A 26316-nucleotide genomic window follows, 5' to 3' on the forward strand; every position below is an offset into this window, starting at 1 on the left:
TCTCGAGCTTTGTTTTATACCTTGGTGTCATTATGGGGATATGTTCCTTTTACATGCTTTCATAATACATCAAGAAAAATCTCAAACTATCTTGTTATATTACTTTGATCATATCTTATTTCACATATTGATTTACCTTTGGTATAGTTTTCTATATAGAATTGGAAGATAAGTACTACAAGATGATGCAAAGCATTCCCTTAGTTTGTTTTTAATTGAGTGTTAATGTGTGTTATGTAAACTTCGTTATGAGAGTTTGGGTGGGTTTATGTAACAATGTTTTGTCACAAAATTGTCAAAAAATGAGATTGTTAAGACATTGAGTCTTGTTTGTATGTTGGCAATTTTGTTCCTTTTAATGTTTGGCCTTAGAAATCTTTTTAGATAGTGACTTGCTCTTCATTAAAGATCACGAGTTGTTGTTCGTTTAATTGAGAAATTACAGATACATCTAAAAATGCTTGGCTTTTGGCAAGTTAGGCTTCATTGAGGTATAGAGAGGTTGGTAATTATTTTGAACTTAAAATTAATTTTTATAAAGTTTTTGAAAAATAGGGGAAGCTTAAGTGGGGTGTAGCGCTCAAGCACTGATCGCTTAAGTGCCCCATACCACTCAAACGCCCAAAGCGCTCAAGCTGCCTAAGTGGGCTCGAGCAGTAATGAATTTCCAAGCGATATTTTTTTCATGCAAATCTGATTTAGTAGTCTTTTAAAACCAAACCTCTTCAGGATTTATTTATATAAATACCTTATTATAACCCCTTAAGGGTTAGAGATCATGTAGAGATCATTAGGAGATCACGTATTCTTTAAAAAGGGTTTTTCAAAGAGAAAATCTAACATGGCACACCATTCCCGATCTCTTATTCAAGGATTTGATATTTGAATCTTGGGTTAAAGATCTTCATCCCTTCAACAAGGTTGAAGTGTATTCACTAGAGCAATCAGCGGTTATTGTATTACGAACATGGATCATGTTGTAGGTATTAGAAAGTAAGTCTTTAGGGTAAAGAAATCAGGTAAATTTGTGTAATTTGATTTCATATAGTGGATTGAGATTAGTGGTCTTAGACCTCATGGTTTTTTTATCTCCACAGTTAGTGGAGGGTTTTCCATGTAAAAATCTCTTGTATCTCATTGTTTATATCTTTTGATTAGTTTGTTTGAATTGTCTATCATTATTTGAATAGATAATTTCTAACCACTTGTAGGGTTAAAAATTGAGCATAATATTTAATCCTTATATGGTAATTTTTTAAATACACCTATTCACCCATCCTCTGGGTGTTACCCTATTGGACTTCAAGGCTTTTTCAAATATCTCATATAAGGATGGTGACTAGGGTTTTTTTCTCTTTAGAGGGAATAAGAAGATTGAATTAAAGCCCTAACTCTTTAAGGAGGGTTTATAGAAGCTTCTAGTGAGCTTAAATGACTTGAACCCATCTTAAGCTTTGGTCACTTAATCTAATGTAATGATATTTTAATTGATTAATTAGCCTTATTGGGCTCCAATTAATCAATTAACCTTATTTTCTTTGCAACTTCTAATGCACCTAAATAATTTACAATGCAAGTGATGTAGGTTTGAATGCTTAGATAATAACAATGTAATCATTGATATAAAGTGGAAACTAAAAACATAATATAAATATATTAATGAAATTTCATTTTGTATATATCATGTTATGCTTTTAAAGGTTCTATCCTAACAATAGAAATTCTAACATCCCTTTAGGTTCTCTTTATTAGTAAGAGGAGTCATCACTATGACCCATGACCTAATCCTATACCATGATGCCCTCATTACAATGAGCATGATCCCGACCCCAACGTTGGCTATAAGTAGTATCACTTAAAGCTATGGAGTAACTATTCTAGTTTTAGATGAATATTGAGTTCCAAATCCTATTTTAGGTCTTCTAGATTATATATAAAATAAGGTTTTTTTTTCAAAATAATGTTTGAGAAGAATCAAACACCTTGATTAATAATAGAAAGGAAAATGAAACAAAAAAATAAATAAATAAAAAGAAAGTTAACAACTAGTAACAAGAATAAAGAGAAAAAAATGTAGTAATATATCAAAAGAAGAATGAGGGCACTAGTAGTAAGGATGAGATCACCTAAAGTTGCATGCCCAAAAGATATTCTTTTTGACATTTTATTTTATTAATAAAATATTTATTATGACTTCATTGCACATTTTGAATAAGTTGTATTTGTTTTAATACAAGAGCAATGCATTAAAAGTGCCCAAGGTTTGGATTGTAGATGACCACAATGCATAACATTATGGTTATCAATTCATTCCAAACTAAAAATTAGTTTACAACCATAAAGAAAGTGGACAATCTATATTGGTTGAGAATAAATAATTGTCATATTATATAGTATGAATTGACTCCTTTATTGGAGTCATTGAGCTTACAATTTATACTTGTGTTAGACAAGGATTATCGAGTAGATAACTTCATTAAATGATAATCATAAAGTATTAAGCTTAACTGATCAGGGGTTAAAAACAAGAAAAAAAATCCACGTTAAGCACATAAATATCAATGTGGGTTAGCTTTTCTTTGAACATAATATCTTTGTAGAAACAATCAATATTTTTATGTTTATTATCAGGCATCAGAATTTGTCATGTGGGTCAATCCTGGTGAGCAAATGAGGGATTTGCTATCCTCTCGACCCAAATCTAGTAAGAACATATTTAGAAAATTATTAAAATCATTTATGTTATTTTTCAATGGTATTTGCAATAATTGGTGATTTCCATATGTTGAGTTAATAAATTTAAATTAAATACGAAATAAAGAGCATTAGTGGAAGTGAATGTATCCAAGCTTTCCTTTTTGGAAAACATTTAATTAGAGAAGTTCAAATTAGGACTAAAAACAGTTATTTTCCATTTCCGTGGCCAAAATCTAATTTTGGACATCCAAATTGGGCTCGTTGCAGCGGCCCACATGCCGAAAGGGGTAATTACCTTGGAGGCCCACTTAAGGGGACAATATCCTTGGAGCTTTATCAATTAAAAGCAGTTATTTTCCATTTCCGTGCAGTGGGATCTGCCAAAGCTTGTGAGAGCGTCCATCCATAAATAGCAGCAAACAACAACATCAACAACGACACATCTTTCCCCACAGAAGAATCAATCCACAATCCAATCGGATTTCCCCAGCCAATTAGGGTTTCTGGAAATCACAAATTTCTGGCCAATGATGTTGATGCGGTGGTAGTTTTCCTGGGAATCGGAACCGAGAATCCATGGCGGAAGAGGGATCCGAGAGGGAAAATGGAGGGCTGGTGGCGATGGATTCCATGGAATCACGCTGGGTTTTCCAGGACGAGGACGAAACGGAGATGGATGACGATGACGAAGATTTGGGCCTGCGTACGGTTTTGGATTCCGAGGATGATGAGAATGGAGAGCCGAAGTTGATCCGCACTGGGCCCAGAATCGATTCCTTCGATGTCGAGGCCCTCGAGATTCCCGGCGCACAGAGGAACGATTATGAGGTGTGTTTTTGGGGCTTTTTTTTTTTTTTTTGTTGTTTCGTTGCTTGAATGGAAAATTGGGGAAACGGGAAAGAAAATAAAATGCTGGATGTTTTGTTGTTATTTCTTTATTTTCGTTTTAATTTTGATTTGAATAGAGAAAAAAAAAATGAAGGACAACCTGAGCTCAGCTGGTGTTGTGGTGTTAGTGTAAGTTGACTGAGGTTTTTGTGCATTTTCTCGGTAACCTAACAAAGTGTTTCTGTAGCTCTCATTTAAAACGGAGAGAAAGATTGGAGATTTAATTTGGTAACTTATGTTTTGTTTTCTCATTTCTATATGTGTTTCTGGGAATGACAATTCACAACAATTAAGTCAAGTAGTGTCATTAGGGACAGTTGAGCGGATGCCTTCGTTTTCTCAGGTCATGCACAATGAAGAATGTAGTATTTTAAGTTTTTAAATTTTTTGTTCTTTTCTTAAAGTTCATTGGCAAAATCAACAGAACATTATGAAAAGAAGGATTTGTTATGTAGGATCTGGTCTAAGCTGCAGTGGAACTCTGTTCAACATGAGTTGGATTCTTAAATTAAACTCTGATTGAGAGAGTATTTATGGAAGAATTTGTAGTATTCTCTACTATTCAACCTATTTAGACTCTGATCCAAGTTTTTGGGTTACAGTTCTCAATATTGACTTAAAAGATGATTGCATATAATCTGGAGTGTGTACATGGGCTTTGACTAAAAGTTGGGTTAACTATTTCCTATAATGCTAATGATGGATGACATTATGGACTGCCTGTTGGGAGTATGTTACTTTTCAATGTAATGCCCTTGTTATTGGAGAAAGGTTGTCAAGGCATTTGTAGTGTTCTTAGGCTAGAGTAAAGTTAGGTTCTAATTCAAACTTTTTGAGTTTTCATTATCATTGTGGACTCTTTTGTCTAACCCCAAACTTTATCTGAGAAGGATAACTTGTTCCAAAAGTTCATACAATGAAGTTAAGAGTGTAGATTAGTGTTTTTACCTTCCTTGGCTCATATGTTATCCAACTTGGACATGGATTTGTTGCAAAGAGAACAGCCTTGACTTGGAAGTTCCTAGTGGGGTCTATATCTTTCCTTATGTAGTTGCTTCCCTGTTTGTTTCTTTGCCTCCTTTTGTATTCTTTGAGGCCTTTTTTTTTTGCATTATTTTCTTTCTAATAAATTCCACCTCATATTTATGAGGAGAAAAAAGGGATAACAGGTGATAGGAGAATCATTAAATATGAGATTGTCTGTCAATGTGTTTTCCACAAGCTTCATACTTCTCCTTGTACTCCCTCTCCCTTATTATCAACATGAATTTTGTTTCTTGTCTAAAAACATAGAAGGAACAATAAGAAGTTTCTATCTGAACTTTTTAAATTTAATTGCAGGACTTTAGTCTGGGAAGGAGAATTATACTTGCTTTTCAGACACTTGGGGTTGTCTTTGGTGATGTTGGAACAAGTCCACTATATACCTTTGGTGTGATGTTTAGTAAGGCCCCCATTAAAGGAGATGAAGATATTATTGGAGGACTTTCACTAATTCTATACACCTTGATCTTGATCCCACTGATCAAATATGTCCTTGTTGTCCTTTGGGCAAATGATGATGGTGAAGGTGTGTAGATATATGTTCATGGATGTGTGTTTCTGTGTATAATATTCATCTTCAACTGTATCTTACATATGAATGAATTTTTTTCTGTTGTTACCTAACCATGGCAGGTGGTACGTTTGCTTTATACTCATTGATTTGTAGGCATGCTAAGGTCAGTCTTCTCCCAAATCAACTTCCATCTGATGCTCGTATATCAAGCTTCAGGCTAAAGGTGCCATCCCCAGAACTTGAGAGGTCACTAAAAATCAAGGAACGACTTGAGACTTCACTGACTCTGAAAAAGCTGCTTCTAATGTTAGTACTTGCTGGTACTGCTATGGTAATAGCTGATGGGGTTGTTACGCCTGCAATGTCAGGTTTTTACATGCTATCTCCTTTATTCTTTTTAGCACTTGGACAAAATTGAATAATGCAATAATTCAAACGAAAAAGTCATTTTCCATGCTTAATTCATTGTAGCTGGAGCTTAGTTTTGACGATAGGATTGTCCCCCCTCTCCCCTTTTTTTGTACAGTGATGTCAGCTGTTGGTGGGCTGAAGGTTGGAATATCTGGAATAAAGCAAGGTGACAGTAGACTTTTTCAATTCGCTCTATGTCCTGCAATAATGATTGTTTGGTTGTTTGATTATTTGATTGTTCAGCATTCTGTTATTTAATGCATAGTTTTCTCCTAAAGAAATGTATAATTATTCAAAAAGGGATAATATCAGAATGTTTAATTTTTCTGCTTATTCTCCTTTTCGATTGAGTATATAAAGTAATAATTTCTTTATTGTTCTTAGTTGGACTGGCAAATGCATAGTTTTTTAATGGGAAGATTTGCTGGCGTGGGGCCTTCTGGTTTAAAATGGAAAACTCTGGTCTCATGGGTGGGTTGTAGTATTCCAGCTCCCCTGTTCTAAGGAGGGAAAAGGAAAAAAAAAAAAAGATAATGGTTTTTAGGAAAAGTCACATTTCAATTCCTTATTTAAAGAAGCTGACAGTTTGATGCTTGTGAAAATGATAATTATCAGTTACTACTTATCCATGATGGTGAAGTTGAACTTGTAAAATAGAGAGTTTATCATATCAGTTCTGATGGGGATGTGGATAGATTTGCAACAATTTTGCATTGCAGAGTCTTGACTTCACCCTTTGCTCATTTGGTTTGCCTTTGGAGGCATCATCTTATTAGGACCCTTTTTTTTTTTTTTCCCTTTTCCCTTAAAATTTGTAAGTCTTACCCATAATGGAATTAAAAGGAAAATAAAACTTTTTAAGGTTAGAAACTTGAAACTTTATAGAAACTTTTTATAATAAGAGCTTTTGATAAAAAGATTTTTAGATTTTAATAAGGACTCAAAAAAAAATTTAGGGAAAAAAAAGATTATTAAGTTTTGAAATATGGAAACTTCTTATTAAGGAGAATTTTCAAATAAAAATTTTGTCCAATTCTAAATGCAACTAAATTGCCAACTACTCACTAAATATGACTCTAAAACCTAAAAGATTGCAAAATTACTTAAATGGTCTTAGAGATTCATCCCTATCATTGTGTTAAATTTTTCCATCTTGAATTGTTGAGGAAGAGATTGTAAAAGCTGATATGGATTTTTAGTGGTGCATTTTAGGGGATGAGAGGGAATTGAATGTTGTGATGTGAGAATTGTATGTTTACTTTAGGATAGAGAAGGTGGATGTGATACGATAGAAGGTACCTATTTAGGTGGGGGAAAGGAGTTGGGGAAGAGAGAGAAGGGTGATGGGTAGTGGGGGGAGTGTTGGAATTGAGATTTTCTTTTGATAGGCAAATAGATAATATATTAAGAGAAAAAAAGCCTAAAAAAATGCCCCTAAATTATATAGGTGGTATACAAAAAGCTCCAAAAAGAAGGGCTGACAACTAAACAAGGTAGCCCATAAAAAGACCTATCTATTCACATGTAAGGCTATAAAAAAAAAATCTAATGTTGTGAAATATCTCCATCCCCATTGCATCTAGAGACCACTCTAACAAGGATTTAAAAAATGTCTCCTTCAATCTTTAATCTAATAGCTCTTCCTCATCGAAGATCCTTCGATACTCTTTCCACATACACCAAAATAAACATAAGGGAACCATGCACCAAATCTTCTTTCGTCTTTTCTCCATGCTCCTTACCTTCCATCAAGAAGGTTTTTCACCAAATCTAAAAACACTCACTTCAATCCAAAAGTAGCTAAACTAAGATTTCACAACTTTTTCATCCTATCATAATGGATTAGGATATGATGTTTTCTTCACTATCTTTACATAGACTACATCTATTTTGCATCATCAACCCTCTTATGATGTGACTTTGTAGGTTGTGTTTTTGAGTTGGGTTTTGGGGTTGGTGGCTTATATTGTAAAATTTCTATAGGGTAGAAGGTGGAGGTTTTAGGAAGGGCAGGGTAGTGTGGATGTGGCTATAGTGGGGTGCTTGAAGTTGGTCTCATCTTAGTGTTACTTTTGTCTAGGGTTGTTATGGTTTTTTAGGCTTTAGGGTGAAATCTTTTGTATCGGATGTTGGTTGGGTGTTGGTTTGTTGTTTCCTTCTCCTTTTGCTTGTATTCAGTTGCTACTTGTATGCTCCATGTGTACTTTGTGTGCTTGTTTCAAACACTCTTAATATATTTGTGTTGTTTACGTATAAAAAAAAAATCTATTGCTATAGTCTCCCCTCAAATTGCTTCCTAGGCAAACAATTAGGTTCTTAGAGGAGCATGAGCCTCCAACTTTCTTGAGTTGGGAACATCTCTCTACTCTCATTGCATAATGGACTATATTAAGACTTGACACAAGTTCCTTTTTTTTGATAGATAAACAAAGCATATATTAAAAGCGCTTGGAAAATGCGCATAAAGTACACAAGGAGTATACAAGTAGCAACCGAATACAAGCAAAAGGGAAAAGAAACAACAAACCATAACCTGAAACAAAAAAAAAAAAAAAACCTTCACCTTAAAGCCTTGGAAGAACAAAGAGACCCTAAGCCTATCTAACCTTTTTTTTTTGATTGGCAAACACACAAAAAACATAAACTAGAACTACCCAATTGCTATTTCCACTCTTCTTTGCACTTCTTGAAACCACCATCTTTAGACTCCAACCCCTCTCCTGTTCTAAATAACACTTATATATGAGGAAAGATGAACACCAAGCCTGAGCCTACCAACAACTGGAAAATCACAACCAACGAGGTCACTTACAAACCATCTCCCACCCATTATTTTGGCTCCTCGCTTTCTTTTTTGATTGCAGTAATTGACCAAACATTCCAATTTACGAAGCCCCCTAACAATGCTAGATGTAGAGGGAGTCCTTTTTGCAGCTAAAACTTTGCTTCCCTTTCTAGTTTCCAACTTTCTCAGCAAGGAAGCAATTTCCTTCTTATGTGCCCTTCCACTGGCGTTCCTAGAAAATTGCTGAAGGAGACATTTTTAAAGCAAGATTGGAGAGGCTCTCATCTCCCATCGGCCCCCTACTTGGGCTCCGAAAACCCGAAGCCCTTCCTCATTGCACATTTATAGGTTTGCACTCTTGGCATCTTTAGAGTGATTATTCGAGGAGCCCTTAACCCAACCCTCATTAGAAATCAAACGCAACGGCTCGTAACCATCACCCTGGCACATAACTGAAGGTTCTATGCCCTGCTCCTCTCATGGGACCAAGCTTTTAGTCCTTCCTGAAGGTGAATCCCCTCATCTTTAGACAAAGACGAATCCGAAGAAGAAGACTGTCCCCCCTTCAAGCCAATTGGAGAAGAAGACTTACCGGAAAAAAGTTCTGCTTCAAGCAAAAGAGCGGCATCAATAGCAGGCGCTCTCTCCTCTAGGCATGTGGAAGACTGAACTAAAAGATAAAGGGCATCATCATCACAAACAAACCTCGGACCATCGACATTAGCTAGAGAAGTCACCAAGTCTTAAGATAGACTTCCTCTTATGGGATTCCTGAACTTCAAGCAAGACCCCTTCCTATAACCATTCTCTTAATCTCCTTTAGAGGGTGAGAGGTTATAAATGCCCTTAGGCCACGTAGTAACCAGTTGAGGCCTAGCCCACCTCCAAAGTTTTTCCATTTAAATTCCTTAAATTAGAAACATGGGCGAGGCTCAAACCACAAATGTTAAGGGCTAAAGGGCTGGAGACCACGACAACTTTCCTTATCATTACAGTCCTGGCCCAAAAGCACATCAAAACCATTCTTGCAATGGGCCTCCTTTAGCATCTTGAGGTCCAATTCTCTAAGCCTACACCCACCATTAGAAAGGCCTAGGGATAGAGGCTTTTCTGAACCACCTACTATTTCTCCAACTTTAAGACCCCTAAGGCCTCCTAAGCTTGATACGTTTCCTGAGCTTCTACTACCAAACAAAACTTTCTCTCTCATGCCCTCTCTAGTGCGTGGATCACCACCACCTTCTTCTTCTACCCTAGCCTTCTACGGCTTCGTAATTTTGCTAGCTATATACTGCGATAACCAAGGTGAGACCTCTCACCACAATTGAATTGAGTAGCAGAGAGATCTCCCCACCACTTGCAAGGATCCAGGAACATTCTTGCCATTTGACTTCACAAGAAATCTTGCCCATTGGAAATTGCGATGCCTTGCAGTGTCTTCGTCCACTGCAATGAAACCCTGACAACAATCCCTTAGATATTTAAATAAAGCCATGTCCCATAAATGTAAAGGTAGCCCTACCAGTGTAACCCACACCTCCTTCGTGTGGATGTCTCTTTGAGAGCTCTTAAGGACAAGCGTTTATTAGCAAACTTCCTTAGACCTTTGTACAACACCTCCTCTACATCTTCAACGAAATCAAATTTCAAAAGGATGAGAGCTCCCCCTAATAAAAATAAATCAACTCTCCCTTTCAATTGCCAATTGTGAACTGCCCATTTCTTCAGAGTTTGTAGTTTTGGCACCAAGTCGAAGAAATCCCCCCACTAGACATCTCTTCTGGGATTCCTTTTCAAGATAGATCTCCTTTTCCCCCATTTGAAACCAAATTGCCTCTCCCAAGCCTTTTAAACCTTTCTTTGCCTTGTCAGCAAAAGTTCCCTTTCCTATCTTCTTTTCTTTGTAAACCATCAACCCTTACTCCTTGCAGTCTCACTACATGTATGAGCTTAAAAATTGAACCACCACATCTACTTCCAATCTTGAAAGTGCCTTCCAAACTATATAGACCATTGGCCTCCAATGGTCTACTCCTCTTTTTAGGCCTCATTCACCAAGTTTTTTAAACACATTTCTTTTAGTGTTATTCAACTCAATTGACATTTAGTGTGATCAAAAGGGTTTGGGCATCATTGAGAGAAGCTTAGTCAAGACTTGAGGAGATGACATCTTTGTATTTTGTTTTGTAGTTTAAACCTTTTGTGTAGACTCCTTGTATAGTGGAGTTCAATCATATTTTAATCAAGTTTTGTATTTACGAGGAAGAATCCTCATCTTTCTTTTGTTCTTTTTAACTTTAATAAATACATCTTCTGTTTTTGGTAAAAAACCAACAAACGAACAAACCAACAAAGAAACAAAAGGCCTCCATTGCTTACCCTTTCCCACAATTAATGTGCTATTGTAGCATTCTTGTCAAAGGCTGAACTAAAAAGTAAGGGAAAAAGTTCTTAGATGGGATTGTCACCCACCCATCTACCCCACTAGAATTTAGTACTCGTACCATTTCTAAGTTAAGTAGTTGTTCTCATTTTAAAATCATCCAATCCTCTTCTAATGTTTTTCCGTAAGCTTACACTAAAAAACTCTCTCATCCATAGGGTGCTACAACCCTCCTCTATATACCCATATTTGGCTTGGATGAATTTTCCCGCACATGTTCAGTGACAAACCTCTATAACCATTTGCCTAGTAAGGCTTGGTTTAAGACCTTCAACCTCGTATCCCAATTCACCGTACTTCTTATCTTTGTAAACAATTCCCTATCTCACTAGATTCATTTTTCTTCTAGATGGCTAATCCTTAAAAGTTTCTCTGTATTTTTTCCAATCTAACCCTTACTCTTTTGGGAATTTGAAAAAGAGACATGAAGCAAATTGGAAGGCTCGATAGTGCTGGAATTGAGATTTTAATATTCTTGTGAGTTAAGGCTTTATCCTAAAATGTTTTAGGTTATTCAACTCCCTTAAAAGTAGCATTCACTATTTGGTCCATTGGCTAGTAGCCTACGATCCCAAGTTGTTTTTGCTTTGTATCATACCATGGGCTCTCTTTAGAACAATGAGGGATGTCTCTTAAGTTGGCATGGCAAGTTCATGAGAGGAAAATGGAAGAACATGGAAAAACATCTAACTTTGCTTGCACAGAACACATGGAAAGGAAGAAATGGGGAAACCTTTGAAGGGTTTGAATTCCTATAAAGGAAGTTGACAAAACTAGTTTGACATTTCCATGATGTTTGGACAATTGAGTTCATAGGGGATAGGAGTGTTTCCTATCATATTGAACAACTTGGGATTTTAGTGGAGACTTGAGAAGTTTGTTTTAACAATGAAATGTATAAAAACCATATGGTAGTTGCTCTCGTCTGATGAAAAATGTATAAGAACAAGGAACCTATGGTAGTATAATGGACCAAGTATCATCCATTGAGATTGTTGAATGTTGGTAATGAAGCGAGAAAATGGTGTGAATTGAAATGATAAAAATCAAAGTTATGGTGTGGTGACAAATTATATTTGAAATTTGATAAAATTTATAAAAGTTGAAGAAGTAAATTTGGCTAAAATGGAAATTAAATCTTTCAAATGAAAAACCTCTCAGATTTAGAGTTCACTAGAGATCAATGTCTATGGTGATTTAGATCATCATGATCTACTCTTCATTAAGTTAGGGTAACACCTTGAAATCTCACCTGAATTGATATTTGATTCAACTTTAGGTCTATATCAATTTAATTCTCAAATTAGGTCTCCTAATTTGTGGATTAACCTTCATACTTGGCTCAATTCTTTTTAAATCACCTTTCAATAGATTCTATCATGAAACTACACAATCTCACCAAATCTAGCCTTAAGAATGGGTGAATCAATCAAGATTGCACTATATTCCCCATTCGAGGCAATTGAAAAAGAATGTTATCTTAAAATCATTACTCAACCAATTCAATCAAGAATACCTTTGATTTTTAGTCCAGTTGACTAATTCACCTTAGATCTCAACTTTAGTTCCTTCCACCTCTAATAAAAATGAAAAACTAGCGACACGTGTTTGGAGATTTGATTTCACAAGATATGTTTGGCTTTCAAGAAAAATAAAAGAAAATTGCTAAGAAAGTGAAACAAAATTTCTAGTTCCCCAAAGAAAAATTACAAAGCTCCCTCAATTACAAAATCGCCAAAAGTTGCAAAAAGTTTTAATTTAGAGTTTCTAACTCCTATTTATAGGCCAAGTACAATAGTGTACACTTGTCACCATGCTAGAAGCCTTCTAGAACCTTCCAATTCGCCATGTTATCATTGGAAAGGCTCCAATTCAAAAATAGGAGTTTGGTGCCAAGATTCCTCATACGGTGTAGTGGTTGCTCACATGGACATGCAAATACAAGTAGCAAATTTTAGCAAATTTCGGCTCAAAATGCATAATTCTTGTTAGGCTCGCAGAGGTGTTTGAAACTTCACATAGGCATGTGAAGAGAACATGAAATGCAGCTGAATTGCACGCATTCTGTGGAGGCTCACATGGCAATTCCAATTATTGCACGGGTGTGCAAGCATGGTGCATGGGCTGCCATTAAAACATACTTGGTGGTTCCCTTGGCAGAGGTATTCCAATTTTTGCATGGGCATGTGAGATTGTCCATTCTTCCTCCAACTGCATTGCAAATGAGCAAACGAGCTCCTCCTCTCATGATCAATTCAAGTGCTCAAACAAGCTTCTGATTATGAAACTTTTATCTTCAAACAAGCTTTAATGCATGTAATTTCCTAACCAAACCTGAATTTTGAATCTCCTTTAAAAGATCAATCTATAAATTCCCTTAAAACCCTTAAACCCATCATTCTCAGCCATGATCCATCTTGAGACACTCCATATCTCTTCCAATTGCATCACCAATAATCTTAAAAGGAAATTCAATACATCTTAAGCATGAATCAACTTTGCACTGACTGTCCAGATGCATCACAGCCTTGGTCATCTTCTTCCTCCACTCAAATGCAACTTCAAATGGAACCTCATATGGCAATCACCTTCCTCACATGGATGAATCTCTAAATCCCCGAAAATGCGGCTATGGCTGTTGGGATAGACATTCAAGCACTAAAGATCACCTTCACATGGGTGTGTCAAAGTAACAAAGCATGACCCTCTTTTTAATGTATTCTCTAATGAGCTTGGAATGGTAACCAAGAATAGCATTGATGCTTGCATAGGTGTGTGAAAAAACATAGAGTGCACAATTCCACTTTCATCCTTCCTCCATTTGCATAGGCAAGCAAATTAGAGGTTTGTCTCCCTCAATTAAGCTTGTAAAACCCCATTCCATTTTACCAAGAACTCCCCATTGTTGTGCATACTTGAATTGGAATCCAAGCATGCCATTTGCAACTTCACAAAACATCTTTCATCCTTGTAACTACCCAAGTCATTAGTCCACAGGATGAACTTGACATATGCATAGCCATAGTTGTTAGCTTGTAAAACGTATCTTGTATTGTTTTTCTATTTTTTTGTTATTGTGTATCATATAATATCGTGTATTGTAAATTTTTGTATATAGTGAAAAATAAATAGAAAAATATGTATATGTGTGAATATCTATTGAAAGTATGGATTATAGAGTAAAATATAACCAATTTTATGGAAGATGGTAGAATGTAAAGAGTTGAACTATATCATATCATATGAAAACATTGAATGTTAAAGTTTTGACAAGTTCAAAGTAACAAAATATAACTTTAATTGGAGTTTTCTTCTTTGGTTGATGGAAAGGATGGGTTTTGGAGTTGAGTGGATTAGTTGGATTCAGTGGTGTATTGGTATTGTTAGTTTCTCCGTCCTTATTAATGGAACTCCCTCCGGTTTCTTCCAAAGTTCTCGGGGCTTGAGACAGGGGGATCCTTTATCCCTTTACCTTTTCGTGATTGTCATGGAGGCTCTCAGTTGCTTGTTGAAGAGAGCGAAGGAGGGATGGTTTTTACCGAGGTGGCAGCTCAGTGGTGGAGGAGGTGCGGGAGTGGAGATCACTCATTTGCTGTTCCCAGATGACACTTAAGTATTCTGTGAGCTTTCTATTGATCAGGTGTCCTACTTGAGTTGACTTCTTATGTGGTTTGAAGCCATGTCGGGGTTGAAAGTGAATTTGGACAAAAGTGAGATCATCTCGGTGGGGAGAGTGGAGAATGTAAAGGATTTGACTCTTGAGCTTGGTTGCAAGGTTAGCACGCTCCTGTCTTCTTACTTGGGTCTTCCTTTGGGTGCTCGTTTCAAGGAGGTGGCAGTTTGGGACAAGGTTGAGGAAAGGCTGAGGAAGAGACTTTCCTTTTGGAAAAGACAGTATATCTCTAAAGGGGATAGACTGACTTTGATCCGGAGCACTCTATCCAGTATGCCTATCTACTGTATGTCCCTGTTTTATATGCCAAGGAGTGTGAGTTTGAGATTGGAGCTGATCCAAAGGGATTTTCTTTGGGGTGGTGGGGCCTTGGAGAGGAAGCCCCATTTAGTGATTGGTCTATTGTTTGTTCAGATAAATGAAAGGGTGGTTTGGGTGTGAGGAATTTAGCGTTGCTGAATGAGGCCCTCTTATGTAAGTGGAGTTGGCGTTTTGCGGTGGAGAGGGAAGCTTTGTGGAGGCAAGTTATTTGTGCGAAGTATGGGGAAGAAGAGGGCGGATGGAGGTCTTGTGTTGTGAGAGGTAGTTTTGGGGTTGGTTTGTGGAAAGCGATTAGGAGAGTTTGGGATGTGATAGGTGACAATATGGTTTATTCTGTGGGGAATGGTAGAAGGGTTAGATTTTGGAAGGACAAGTGGTGTGGAGACAATCCTTTGTGTACTTCTTTTTCCTCTCTATTTGCTATACCCCTTGGCTAAGGAGGCTTGGGTGGAGTGTGTGGAGCCATTCTGGTGGGGGAGTGTGGGCTCCCAGGTTCTCTAGGCGGCTTAATGATTGGGAAGTGTTCGATTTGGAGCGTTTTCTATTAAGGCTGCAAGGGAGGAGGGTTTATAATGATGTGGAAGATCAAGTAGTTTGGACAAAGGTAGGACATTATCATATCAAATTTGAGGTAAGGGATGCCTATGTGAGAAGAGGGAAATTCCTCAACTTGCAGGGTGCTATGAGAGTTGATGAAGTGGAGAGATGATTCGAAATCAATCGTTTGTAGTGGAGAGAAAGGTTTTCCAAGTAAAGTCTGAAGGTTTTAATGGGGGAACGTGGATTACAATAACAGAGAGAAGTCGAGGTTTTGTGGTTTCTTTAGGTTTTGGAGAGGAGTCGGGTTGGTTATTGGAGCAGTTGAAGAAAGTTGTGGATTTGGAGGCTTCCAGGGGTTTCATTCGAAAGATGAGGGGCAAGACTAGGACTCATCTGATGGAGATATGTTTTAATAGCAGAGGGAGATATATGAAAATCACAGAATTCGTTGCAAAGAGAAAACCTTTGGTTTTAGTTGTTCCCGAACTTGTTAAAGGCTATGGGTGGGAAAATCTTAGGAAGGCGATTGCTTCAGTCCAAGATTTCTCTGTTCAAGCTGAAAGAGTTTCGAAGGAGAAGCAAAAAAAGCCTCAAGAGAGCAAAGGAATGTACAGAGGTGAGTGGTCCTATGCTGATGTGGTTGCAGAGAAAGGACCTAGGAATGGTGCAGAGATGCTAGTTGGAAAATGGGCAAGAGCTGTAGTTTGTGAAAGCAAAGGAAAAATACGAGACTGGTGTGATGTTGGAAAAGCTATAGCGAGAAGGGTGGGTATGAAAGGAATGGTGTCTGTAACACCCATTTATGCTTACAAAGGGTCTTTTTTTGTGGATTCTGCAAGGAGAGCTTAGTGGATTCAAGATCAAGGGAGCTTCACAGCGAGAGGAGAGGTTATTGCTCTGAGGAGATGGTCGCCAAAAGAGAACTCAGTCGTTAATGGAAAATTTAGACGGGGGTGGTTGGAACTAAGAGGCCTTCCATTCCATCTGTGGGATGAGGCGCAACTGAGACACATTTTGCAGAAGTGGGGGAGGGTAACGAAGGTGGCGAGGAAATCGTTGAAGCTTGTTGATTTGACAAAGGTAACATTGTGGGTGGAGATGCTTCCAAATGTCGTGCTTCCAGCGCTACTAGAGGTAGAAGATGGAGATTGGACATACACGGTTGTAGTTACAGTCACCGGAGAAGATGACGGAGAAGCCTCTCTCAGACTTGAGTCAAATCGCAACAAGGACGAGCTGAGGTCAGTGGGGGGTTGCGTCTTTCAGAAGCCACAGATTGCTGAGGGGTTGCGAGCTACTGCTAGGACCAATGAGTGCCGTAGCTGGAGGCCTCGTCATCGTTCCCATTCTCGTTCTTCAGATTCAAAATCCTCTAAGGGGGAGAAAGGAAAGGAAAGGTGAATGTTGGGCCCAACGGTGGGAAGCAACGTCGGGCCAACAAAACCAGACGCCTTTAAAGCCTGTTCTGATTGGGCCCAATTTGGGGTGAAAGATTTTGGGCCCTTAGCGGGTCCAGCCCACAAAGGTTCCTCTAATGGTGGCCCAGATGCATCTTCGTCTTCAAAGCTCCTACGACCAGGGTTCACTGCAAAGAAAATATGCTGAAAGGTCATCCTCAAGAGTTGTCAAAGGCAAAAGGATCCTCAGTCTCCATAAGGCGCATAGCAAGAAGTTGGTCGCCGAGATTAGAGGAGGCGTCTTCTACCCCGAAGCGTAACTTAGAAGGAGGTGGCTCATCGGAGGTAAATCAAGACACTTTTCGGGGCAAATCTCGCTCCAATAAGAGCGATCTTTCTCCTGGTTTAAAAACATCCAAAGCTTTTACCAGCGAGACAGAGGGAGAAGAGGGTATTTCGCAATGCAAATTGGTCAATAAGGTGCGTCCTCCTTTCTTAGCTGTATCCGAGCGGGATCTTCCTTTGGTTGGGGCTTTTGAGCCAAAATTTCTTCCCGAATCCTCTGTTTCTGTGGTTCATCCTTCTCGTTGTCAGCCTTTTTCTTCGTTTTCGTTGGAGTCAAGCTTTTTTGTTTAGCGTGGTTCCTTTTTTATCTCTCCTGTTGTGAATATCAGCCGTCGTGGTGGTGCGTCCTGTTCTGAAGGTGTGGTGTTTCCCCTAGAAACCTCTAACCGAAAATTTAAAGACCGACCTTTCCTTAGGGAAACACTCAGTAACCTTGAGGGGCATGGTGTCTCAGGTGAGGCTTCGCCCTCAGAGCTAGAACCTTCCACCCTCCCATTGGAAGGTTTTCAGGTTGAGGGACTTACGCCTAGGAAGATGGTCAAGGTTCAGTCGGTTTTAGAGAGTTTGAGGATTAGAATTGTCAGGGATAATGGAAAAGGTGTGGAAGGAGAGAACAAGAGTGCTCTCTCTGCGGAGAAGGTTTATTCCAGAAGAAAGAGGAAAAATGATTTTGGAACTCGAGGAGAGGATTAGTACTGGGTGCTGGTTGTGTCGGGTTGTTTTTTGCTTTCATGAAGATCTTAAGTTGGAATACAAGAGGATTAGGATCTAGGAAGAAAAAGAGGACTGTGAGAAGGTTTTTAAGTACTCAAAACCCAGATATGGTGATGCTTTAGGAAACAAAGCGAGAAATTTGGGATAGGAGGTTTGTGAGCAGTGTTTGGAAAGGCAGAAGTCTGGAGTGGGCTGCTCTTCCTGCTTGTGGGGCTTCGGGGGGGATTGTGATTTTGTGGGATTCAATTAAGTTCAAGTGTACAGAGAAGGTGTTAGGATCCTTCTCTGTAACTGTAAAGTTGAACTCTAATGAGGAAAGGTCTTTTTGGTTAACCTCAGTGTATGGCCCGAATAAGCCTTTGTGGAGGAAGGACTTTTTGGTTGGAGCTTCAAGGCCTGTATAGTTTGACTTTCCCAAGGTGGTGCGTAGGAGGGGATTTTAATGTTATCAGGAGGATATCTGAGAAGATGGGTGACTCTAGGTTAATAGTCAACATGAGGTGTTTTGACGAGTTTATAAGGGAGAGTGGTTTGTTGGATCCCCCTCTAAGGAATGCGGCTTTTACATGGTCAAACATGCAAGTGGATCCTATTTGCAAGAGATTGGATAGGTTTTTGTTATCTTCTGAGTGGGATTCTTTTTTCTCTCAAAGTATTCAAGAGGCCCTTCCTAGATGGATCTCTAATCATAGCCCAATTTGTTTGGAAACTAATCCTTTAAAATGGGGACCGACTCCTTTTAGGTTTGAGAATATGTGGTTGCTCCATGAGTTTAAAGAGAAGTTTAGAGATTGGTGGCAAGAGTGTACGGTTGAAGGTTGGGAAGGTCACAAGTTTATGAGGAAACTAAAGTTTATTAAATCAAAGTTGAAAGAGTGGAATATAGTGGCCTTTGGAGATTTAGGAGAGAGGAAAAAGCACATTCTTTCGGACTTAGGCAAAATTGATTTAATTGAACAAGAAGGGAATTTAAATCTTGATCTGGTTTCGGAAAGGACCTTAAGAAGGAAGGAGCTAGAGGATTTGTTATTAGAGGAAGAGGTTCAATGGAGACAAAAATCTAGGGTTAAGTGGATTAAAGAAGGAGACTGCAACTCTAAGTTTTTTCACAGAGTGGCCACTGGAAGAAGAAGCAGGAAGTTCATTAAGTCTCTGATTTTTGAGAGGGGGGAGACTTTAAGTAACATTGAGGTTATTTCTGAGGAGATTGTAAATTTCTTTGGGAATCTCATTCCAAACTTGAAGGTGACTCTTGGAGGATTGAAGGGATTGATTGGGCCCCTATTTCTGGAGAGAGTGCAGTTTGGTTGGATAGACCATTTTCTGAAGAGGAGGTTCAAATGGCAGTTTTCCAATTGAATAAGGAAAAGGCCCCTAGCCCTGATGGCTTTACTATAGCAGTTTATCAAGAGTGTTGGGATGTGATAAAAGAGGATCTTATGAGGGTGTTTTTTGAGTTCCACACTAAGGGGGTAATAAATCAAAGTACAAATGCAACATTCATTGCTATGGTGCCTAAGAAAAGCCAAACTTTTAAAATCTCAGATTATAGACCTATTAGCTTGGTTATAAGTTTATACAAGATAATTGCTAAGGTCTTATCAGGGCGTTTACGCAAAGTTCTACATGAAACAATCTTTGGCTCTCAAGGAGCCTTTGTGGAAGGGAGACAAATTTTGGATGGTGTATTGATAGCCAATGAAGTGGTGGATGAGAAAAGAAGGTCAAGGGAGGAAGGGGTAGTCTTCAAAATTGATTTTGAGAAGGCCTATGATCATGTGGATTGGGGCTTTTTAGATCATGTGCTTCAAAGGAAGGGGTTCAGCTAGAAATGGAGATCTTGGATGAGGGGCTGTTTGTCTTCATCTAGTTTTGCAATCCTAGTTAATGGGAATGCAAAGGGTTGGGTTAAGGCCTCTAGAGGTTTGAGACAGGGAGACCCTCTTTCTCCTTTCCTTTTTACTTTAGTAGCAGATGTTCTAAGTAGGTTGATGATTATAGCAAAGGAAATTGGGATAACTGAGGGTTTCTTTGTGGGGAGGGATAGGACTAGAGTGTCTTTGTTACAGTTTGCTGATGATACCATCTTTTTCTCTAAAGCCTCTTTGGATCATCTTCAAAACCTTAAGATTATCCTTTTGGTTTTTGGGCAAGTATCTGGTTTAAAAATCCACTTAGAAAAAACCACCATTTCAGGTATTAACACTAGGCAGGAGCTGTTGTCTAGTTTGGCTTTGGTTTTGGATTGCAGAGTGTCAGAGTGGCCTTTGTCTTATTTAGGCCTTCCTTTGGGAGGGAACCCAAAGACAATAGGCTTTTGGGATCCAGTGGTTGAGAGAATTTCGAGGAGGCTGGATGAGTGGAAAAAGGCCTATTTGTCTTTGGGAGGGAGGATTACTTTAATTCAGTCTTGTCTGTCTCACATCCCTAGCTACTTCCTCTCCCTCTTTAAAATCCCAGTATCAATAGCTTCAAAGATTGAGAAAATGCAAAGGGATTTTCTTTGGTCTGGGGTGGGGGAAGGGAAGAAAGATCACCTTATCAGATGGGAGGTTGTTAGTAGACCAAAGGAGTTGGGAGGTTTGGGCTTTGGGAAGACTTCTATGAGAAATATTGCTCTCTTAGGGAAATGGCTTTGGAGGTTCCCTAGAGAAAGGAGCGGTCTTTGGCATAAGGTTATTGTGAGTATATATGGGACACATCCTAATGGATGAGACGCCAACACGGTGGTTAGATGGTCACACAGATGTCCTTGGAAGGCTATTGCTCAAGTTTTCCAGGAGTTCTCCCCTTTTGTCCGCCTAGTGGTGGGCAATGGGGAGAGAATTCGGTTCTGGGAAGATCTTTGGTGGGGAAACCAAACTTTGTGTTCTCAATTTGCTGATCTTTATAGAGTTATTTCTGTGAAAAACCTCACTGTCTCAAATGTCCTTGGCAATTTCTTACCACTGTCTTGGAATTTTAACTTTCGCCGCAATCTAATGGATTCAGAAATTGATCTCCTTCAGAGATTAATGTCCTCCCTTAATTCTGTGCTTTTTTCCCCTTCTTCATCAGATTCAAGGTCGTGGTCTTTGTCTTCGTCAGACTTGTTTTCAGTGAAATCTTTTTTCTTGGGCTTGTCAAAAGTCTCAAATCCTTTAATGTTCCTTCCGACCAAGTTTTTATGGAGCTCAAAAGTCCTTTCAAAGGTTAAGGCCCTTGCTTGGTTAGTAGCACATGGGAAGGTAAACACTAATGACAAGTTGCAATTGAGAAGACCCTACAAGGCCCTCTGTCCTCAATGGTGCATTCTTTGCAAAGGAAATGGAGAGTCGATTGACCACCTTTTTCTTCATTGTCTCGTTACCATTGGACTTTGGCACAGGTTGTTCAATCTAGTAGGGTTGGTTTGGGTCCCTCCAAGGAGCCTTGAGGACATGTTGGTTATTATTTTTAAAGGCTTGGGGAACTCATTAAGAGGCAAGCAATTTTTTATTGCTTGCCTTACTTTGATTTGGATGGTGTGGCAAGAGAGAAACAATAGGATCTTTGAGGATAAAGGGAGAACGGAAGAGATGGTATGGGATTTGATCCGGTTTTATTCTTCTCTATGGGCTTCTTGTATTGAAGCTTTTAGAGGAGTTCCTCTAAACATTCTACAACTCAATTGGATTGGGGTTTGCATTTCAAAAGTTTGAAGATTGATGGGGTTTCTCTTTGTTTTTAGAGTTCTATTGTTGGGAGTTTTATCCTTTGTTCAATTTGTGTAGGAAGGACCTCTCATCCTTCCCTTGGTTTTTTTCTCTTTCTATTGTCTCTTTTTTCTCTCCTGTATTTGTTCTTATATTAATATAATCTTCTTCGTTTCTAATAAAAAAAAAAGTAGTTTGGACAAAGGCAAAGGATAGAAGATTTTTTGTTAAGTCTCTGTATAAGGCTTTGGAATCGGAAAGACTAGGGGATTTTTCAGCAAGAGTTATTTGGAACTCTTTGGTGCCTCCGAGGGTGAGTTTTTTTGCTTGGGAGGCTACGTGGAAAAAGGTCTTAACCTTGGATCGTATTCATAGGAGGGGTTCTCTTTGGCTAATAGATGTTATTTGTGTCTGTCAAAGGAAGAGTCTATTGATCACATCCTCTTACATTGTGTGCTGACAAGAAGTTTATGGAACTTTCTTTTTTCCCTTTTTGGGGTTTTATGGGTGCTCCCCTATTCAATTAGAGAGGCGTTATTGGGGTGGCTTGGGCCTTGTGTGGGAAAGGAGAGGAAGAAAGTGTAGTTTTCAGCTCCCTTGTGCCTTTTTTGGATTGTTTGGAAGGAAAGAAACAATAGGGCTTTTGAAAAGGAGGGACATTCGATTCAAGGGTGTAAATCGTTTTTCCTTTGTCATCTTTGGGCTCCAACTAAGGGTTTTTTTTTACTCTGGCCCCCCTTCCTTTGTAAATTTTGTAGATTGGTTAGGCCTTGGTTAAGGGGTTCTTGTTTCTCTCTCTTGTATACTACCTGTATACTTTGGGGCGCGTCCTTGATGTGCCTTTTTTCTTTTAATATATTGCTTTTTATTCATAAAAAATATAACTTTAATTTATAGATTCATTACATAATCCACAAAAATAAACTTCTTCAATTTTTAGCTGTGATTTTTTGTTTTAAATTCTAACTAGGCATATGCACTTATTGTGTTGTTATATATATATGCCTTTATGTGTCGTCTTCAAATTTTTAGCTTTTTAGGTTCATCATCGTTCCTTTTTATACTAAAAAAGAAATTAAAAAAAACTAATATATTAAGTAAAATTTTTTATTCACTAATCACTATTATTTTCATTATCGACATTCAAACCATTCAAATAAAATTTTTCCAATAGTCATTGTAAAGATAAACTTACTTGACTCCTAATATAGCATTTGATAACAAGAATGCAACTTTTCATATAAGATTGTTTTACTTATTTCTCCTTTTTATAATCAATTTTAAATTTTTTAGTATATTTTAAACAATTAACATAATAAATTCTTTTAAAAAAAATTAATTTGATTTAAAAAAAAAAAAATATAGAAAGAGGTTGTATGTATCATTGTATAGTAATATCACGTATAGTATCATGTATCGTATATGTATCATAAGATACACTTTAAAATGAGATATAGATGGCATTACATATCAATTTCCATAAAAATGCATCGTATCGTGGTATCATAAGTTTTTAACACCTATGATTGCAAGCTTTCTCACTCACCATCTTTCCACAACTTCACTTCCATCCTTTTCAATTGGCTCATCTGCTTTCTTTTCACCAATTGCACCTTCAAAATACTCCTCTACTCAGACGAGTGGTTAGTGATCATTGCAAGAATGCAAACATGTTAATTGAGTATTTAAGAAATGATTACTACCCAAAAGTATGAAATATATATCAATTAACACCAGTAATATGCACTAGTAGTAATCATGTGTATGTGTGTTAGGGGGTGGGGGTGTGGGGTGGTGGTGAGAGTGGATATTCAAGGATCTGAGGCCTAGCTTGACCATTTTCATGATACAAACCATGCATGAACTGTAAACGTGTTCCTGTTGAACATGCTTCGTAATTTGTTGGATCTGTTGGGTACAAGAGATAATATTAGAAACCCTATGATGATTAGAATCTTGCATATCTGCTGAAGGTTGGAGAAATCAACATGCATCAACTTATCATGTTTTCATGCTGATTATTAGGCTGAAGCTCATATTTACTCACATGGGAATATATCTTTGCCATAACATCTCATTCCTCAATTGCTGTCATAGAAAGATAAAGATACTGGTAAACTTTTGTTCCATGGAGAGAAATAACCCTGAAATTTTAATTTTACTATTTCCTTCCTATTTCTCATTAATGATACTATCTCAGTGGGGCTCTTCAATTCACCCATTCTCATAATCAAATGTTTATTTTCTCACAAAAGATAAATGCATTCCCCAAGTCTAAGTCAAGTAATTTGTGCTGTATAAAATTTAGTATTAGTTAATTATCCCACGAGTTTGGGTCAAGTGGTAAGCATGGGGGTCTCTCGTGTGCTAGTTCTTTTAACGGTCAAAAAGGAAAAAAAAAAATTCAACTTTTAGCCAGTTGAACATTGGATTGTCCAAAATAACCCCACAGGTACTGTAACTCCCACGGATTGGATTTGTTGTCCTTGAATTGCTAACTACACACGTCTCTACAATTACGGTCTACTCACTCACCTGGAGCAAAAAAAGAGAACTTCTTATACTAGAACAGGCCTGACACTGGCTGCAAGAGGGCAAAGACACTGCTAAGGTGAGGATTAGAGCACCTAGATAGCAGACTGCTGTAATGATAAAGGATTAGAGCACCATAGATTGCAGTAATTCATCTTTCCAATGTAATTATTTTATTTATTGTCAACTTCACAAGCCTATGGAATAATTTTTGAAATTTTATAACCTTATTTGTATCAAATTGCTTTTGGATTTGTCACCTACAATTCCCCTCCAAATTTTGCCATATATTGAGCTCTAATTTAAAGTTTTTCCTTTTTTGCCTCTTTTGAAGACAACCTATTAGTTTCTTGGCATCCAAAATCTTGAGGATTCTAGCACATTGGTTTTAGAACTTCCACTCATGCAAAGACCTAATTTGACACCCCACCCACCCCCGTAACCACTGAAAAGGGGAAAATCTGAACTCACATATGATCCAACAAACATCTTGACAATGTAGATAGAACCACATTGAAGAATTTTTCTTCCAAGAGGTATAGAGCGTTTTTCCTCCCCGTGTGTATTAACTCTGGTGTATGCATATTGCATTTCTACCCATAGTCATGCAGGTATTTTGTGGAGTGGTATAAGTTTCTACTTTCTGATTGGCAATTGTGCTCCTTGGAACGATTGCTTGTCCTTCTACCTATTAAAAAGAAAAAAATGATTGCTTGTCCTTCTTTCTATTTACTCTTCAATGCAATAAATATGTTTGTTTCTATTAAAAAAGGGGAACCCAGCCAATTCAGATAGAGTTTTTGTTCTTAATTATTTGACCAAATGAAAAAATGCCCACTAATGGTACATATAGATTGTGATGTTTATTCAGCTTTTGGCCATGCATATATTATATGATTCATGAGATGTAATTCAGTTCAGCAAACTTTTCCAGTGAATTAGTTATGGTAGAATCTTAAGCATGCTGCTCCATTCATAAATCCTGAGTTGAGGAGTTTGCTAAATCCCATGCTCTAGCTGTGTCAGCTTCTAAACCCATATTGCACCAGTGCTAGATGGGGAGGTCCACCAATCTGAATATTGGTGATAGTAATTATTATTCTTATGAAATTGAGGATTTTGTCCTTTCTTCTCTTGCATCTGTTCATTGTGTTTGCCCAGCAACTTAAGTTGGAACATTGGTGACCTACTATGGTTGCTATCAGCTCTGAAGTTTCATACATGGTTAGACTACTCCCTATGTTAAGTTGCAGGTTATAGATTTCACATCTCCTAACTAGAACCAGATTACTCTCTTATAGGCTTGTATGTTCAAAATTTGAGGTAAAATGAGCATATTTGTATTTCATTTTGCATATGTGGATGTGCTGTTGAAGTGGTTTGGACATATCTATACTCTTAGTTTCTATTTTTCTTTAAATTATGTTGCTTGTGCCTTTGTGATTTCAATTTTCATTATATGAATCTTGCCATTTTAATAAATTGTCCATTTCATTTTTCCCCCTTTTCCAATATTTTTTCTCAGATACAGTAGTGGATTTTTGAGTTGTGTATGCATTTCTGATTTTAATTTTATATGTAATCAATCTGGCCATATTAATAATTTCTGCATTTCTTTTTCCTTTTCTCTCTCCTTTTTTTTTTTTTTTTTTTTTTTGTGTCATATGCAGATGAAGTGGTGATGATTGCAGTTGCCTTCCTTATAATTTTGTTCAGTGTACAGAAGTTTGGGACAAGTAAAGTGGGACTTGCTGTAGGTCCTGCTTTATTCATATGGTTTTGTTCTCTCGCTGGAATTGGGATCTACAACCTTGTAAAATATGACAGTCGTGTCTTAATGGCATTTAATCCTGTTCACATCTATTACTTCTTCAAGAGGAACTCGACTAAAGCCTGGTATGCCCTTGGTGGTTGTCTTCTATGTGCAACAGGTAACCAGTCAATTGAGGAATTTTACATTTCAAGAATGCACAGTACTTGACATGTCTTGTGGATAGGTTCAATAATTGCTTTAACTATTAAATTTGGTTTTTTTGTCCTCTCAATTGATGTTATGTTTTTCAAGTCAATAAATGTTTCTTTATCCTACAGGTGGATACCATCCACTTTTGTTCAAAAAAAAAAAAAAAAAGTGTAGACATGCTATTCTACCTGATGATGTAAGATCCCCAAGGTATCAGCTTCATTTTTTAGCAAACAAGTGCTTAGGTGAGAAAGGATCTGAAGCAAGAAGTGTTTTTTTTTCCTTTCGATATAGGGGAAACAAAAAACGAACTCCCTCCCCTTATAGCAAAGATTAAAGAGAATTTATAGACAGCAAGTTTAGTTTAACTTCTAC

The 26316-nt window shown here is 37.7% G+C and overlaps 1 protein-coding gene across 1 annotated transcript in view; it reads left to right on the forward strand.

The window, feature by feature from the left end:
* Positions 1 to 3053: 3053 nt before the first annotated feature.
* Positions 3054 to 26316, forward strand: part of LOC100252548 (potassium transporter 7) — a 62521-nt gene continuing 39258 nt past the window's right edge. Inside the window, exons 1-5 of the mRNA XM_002274543.5 lie at positions 3054 to 3525; positions 4927 to 5155; positions 5263 to 5511; positions 5670 to 5720; positions 25649 to 25909. Of these exons, the coding sequence (XP_002274579.1) occupies positions 3274 to 3525; positions 4927 to 5155; positions 5263 to 5511; positions 5670 to 5720; positions 25649 to 25909 (1042 nt within the window). The 5' untranslated portion in view covers positions 3054 to 3273. The remainder of the gene's footprint in view (positions 3526 to 4926; positions 5156 to 5262; positions 5512 to 5669; positions 5721 to 25648; positions 25910 to 26316) is intronic.

The sequence above is a fragment of the Vitis vinifera genome, chromosome 12, assembly GCF_030704535.1.
Source record: "Vitis vinifera cultivar Pinot Noir 40024 chromosome 12, ASM3070453v1".
Taxonomy (NCBI): Eukaryota; Viridiplantae; Streptophyta; class Magnoliopsida; order Vitales; family Vitaceae; genus Vitis; species Vitis vinifera.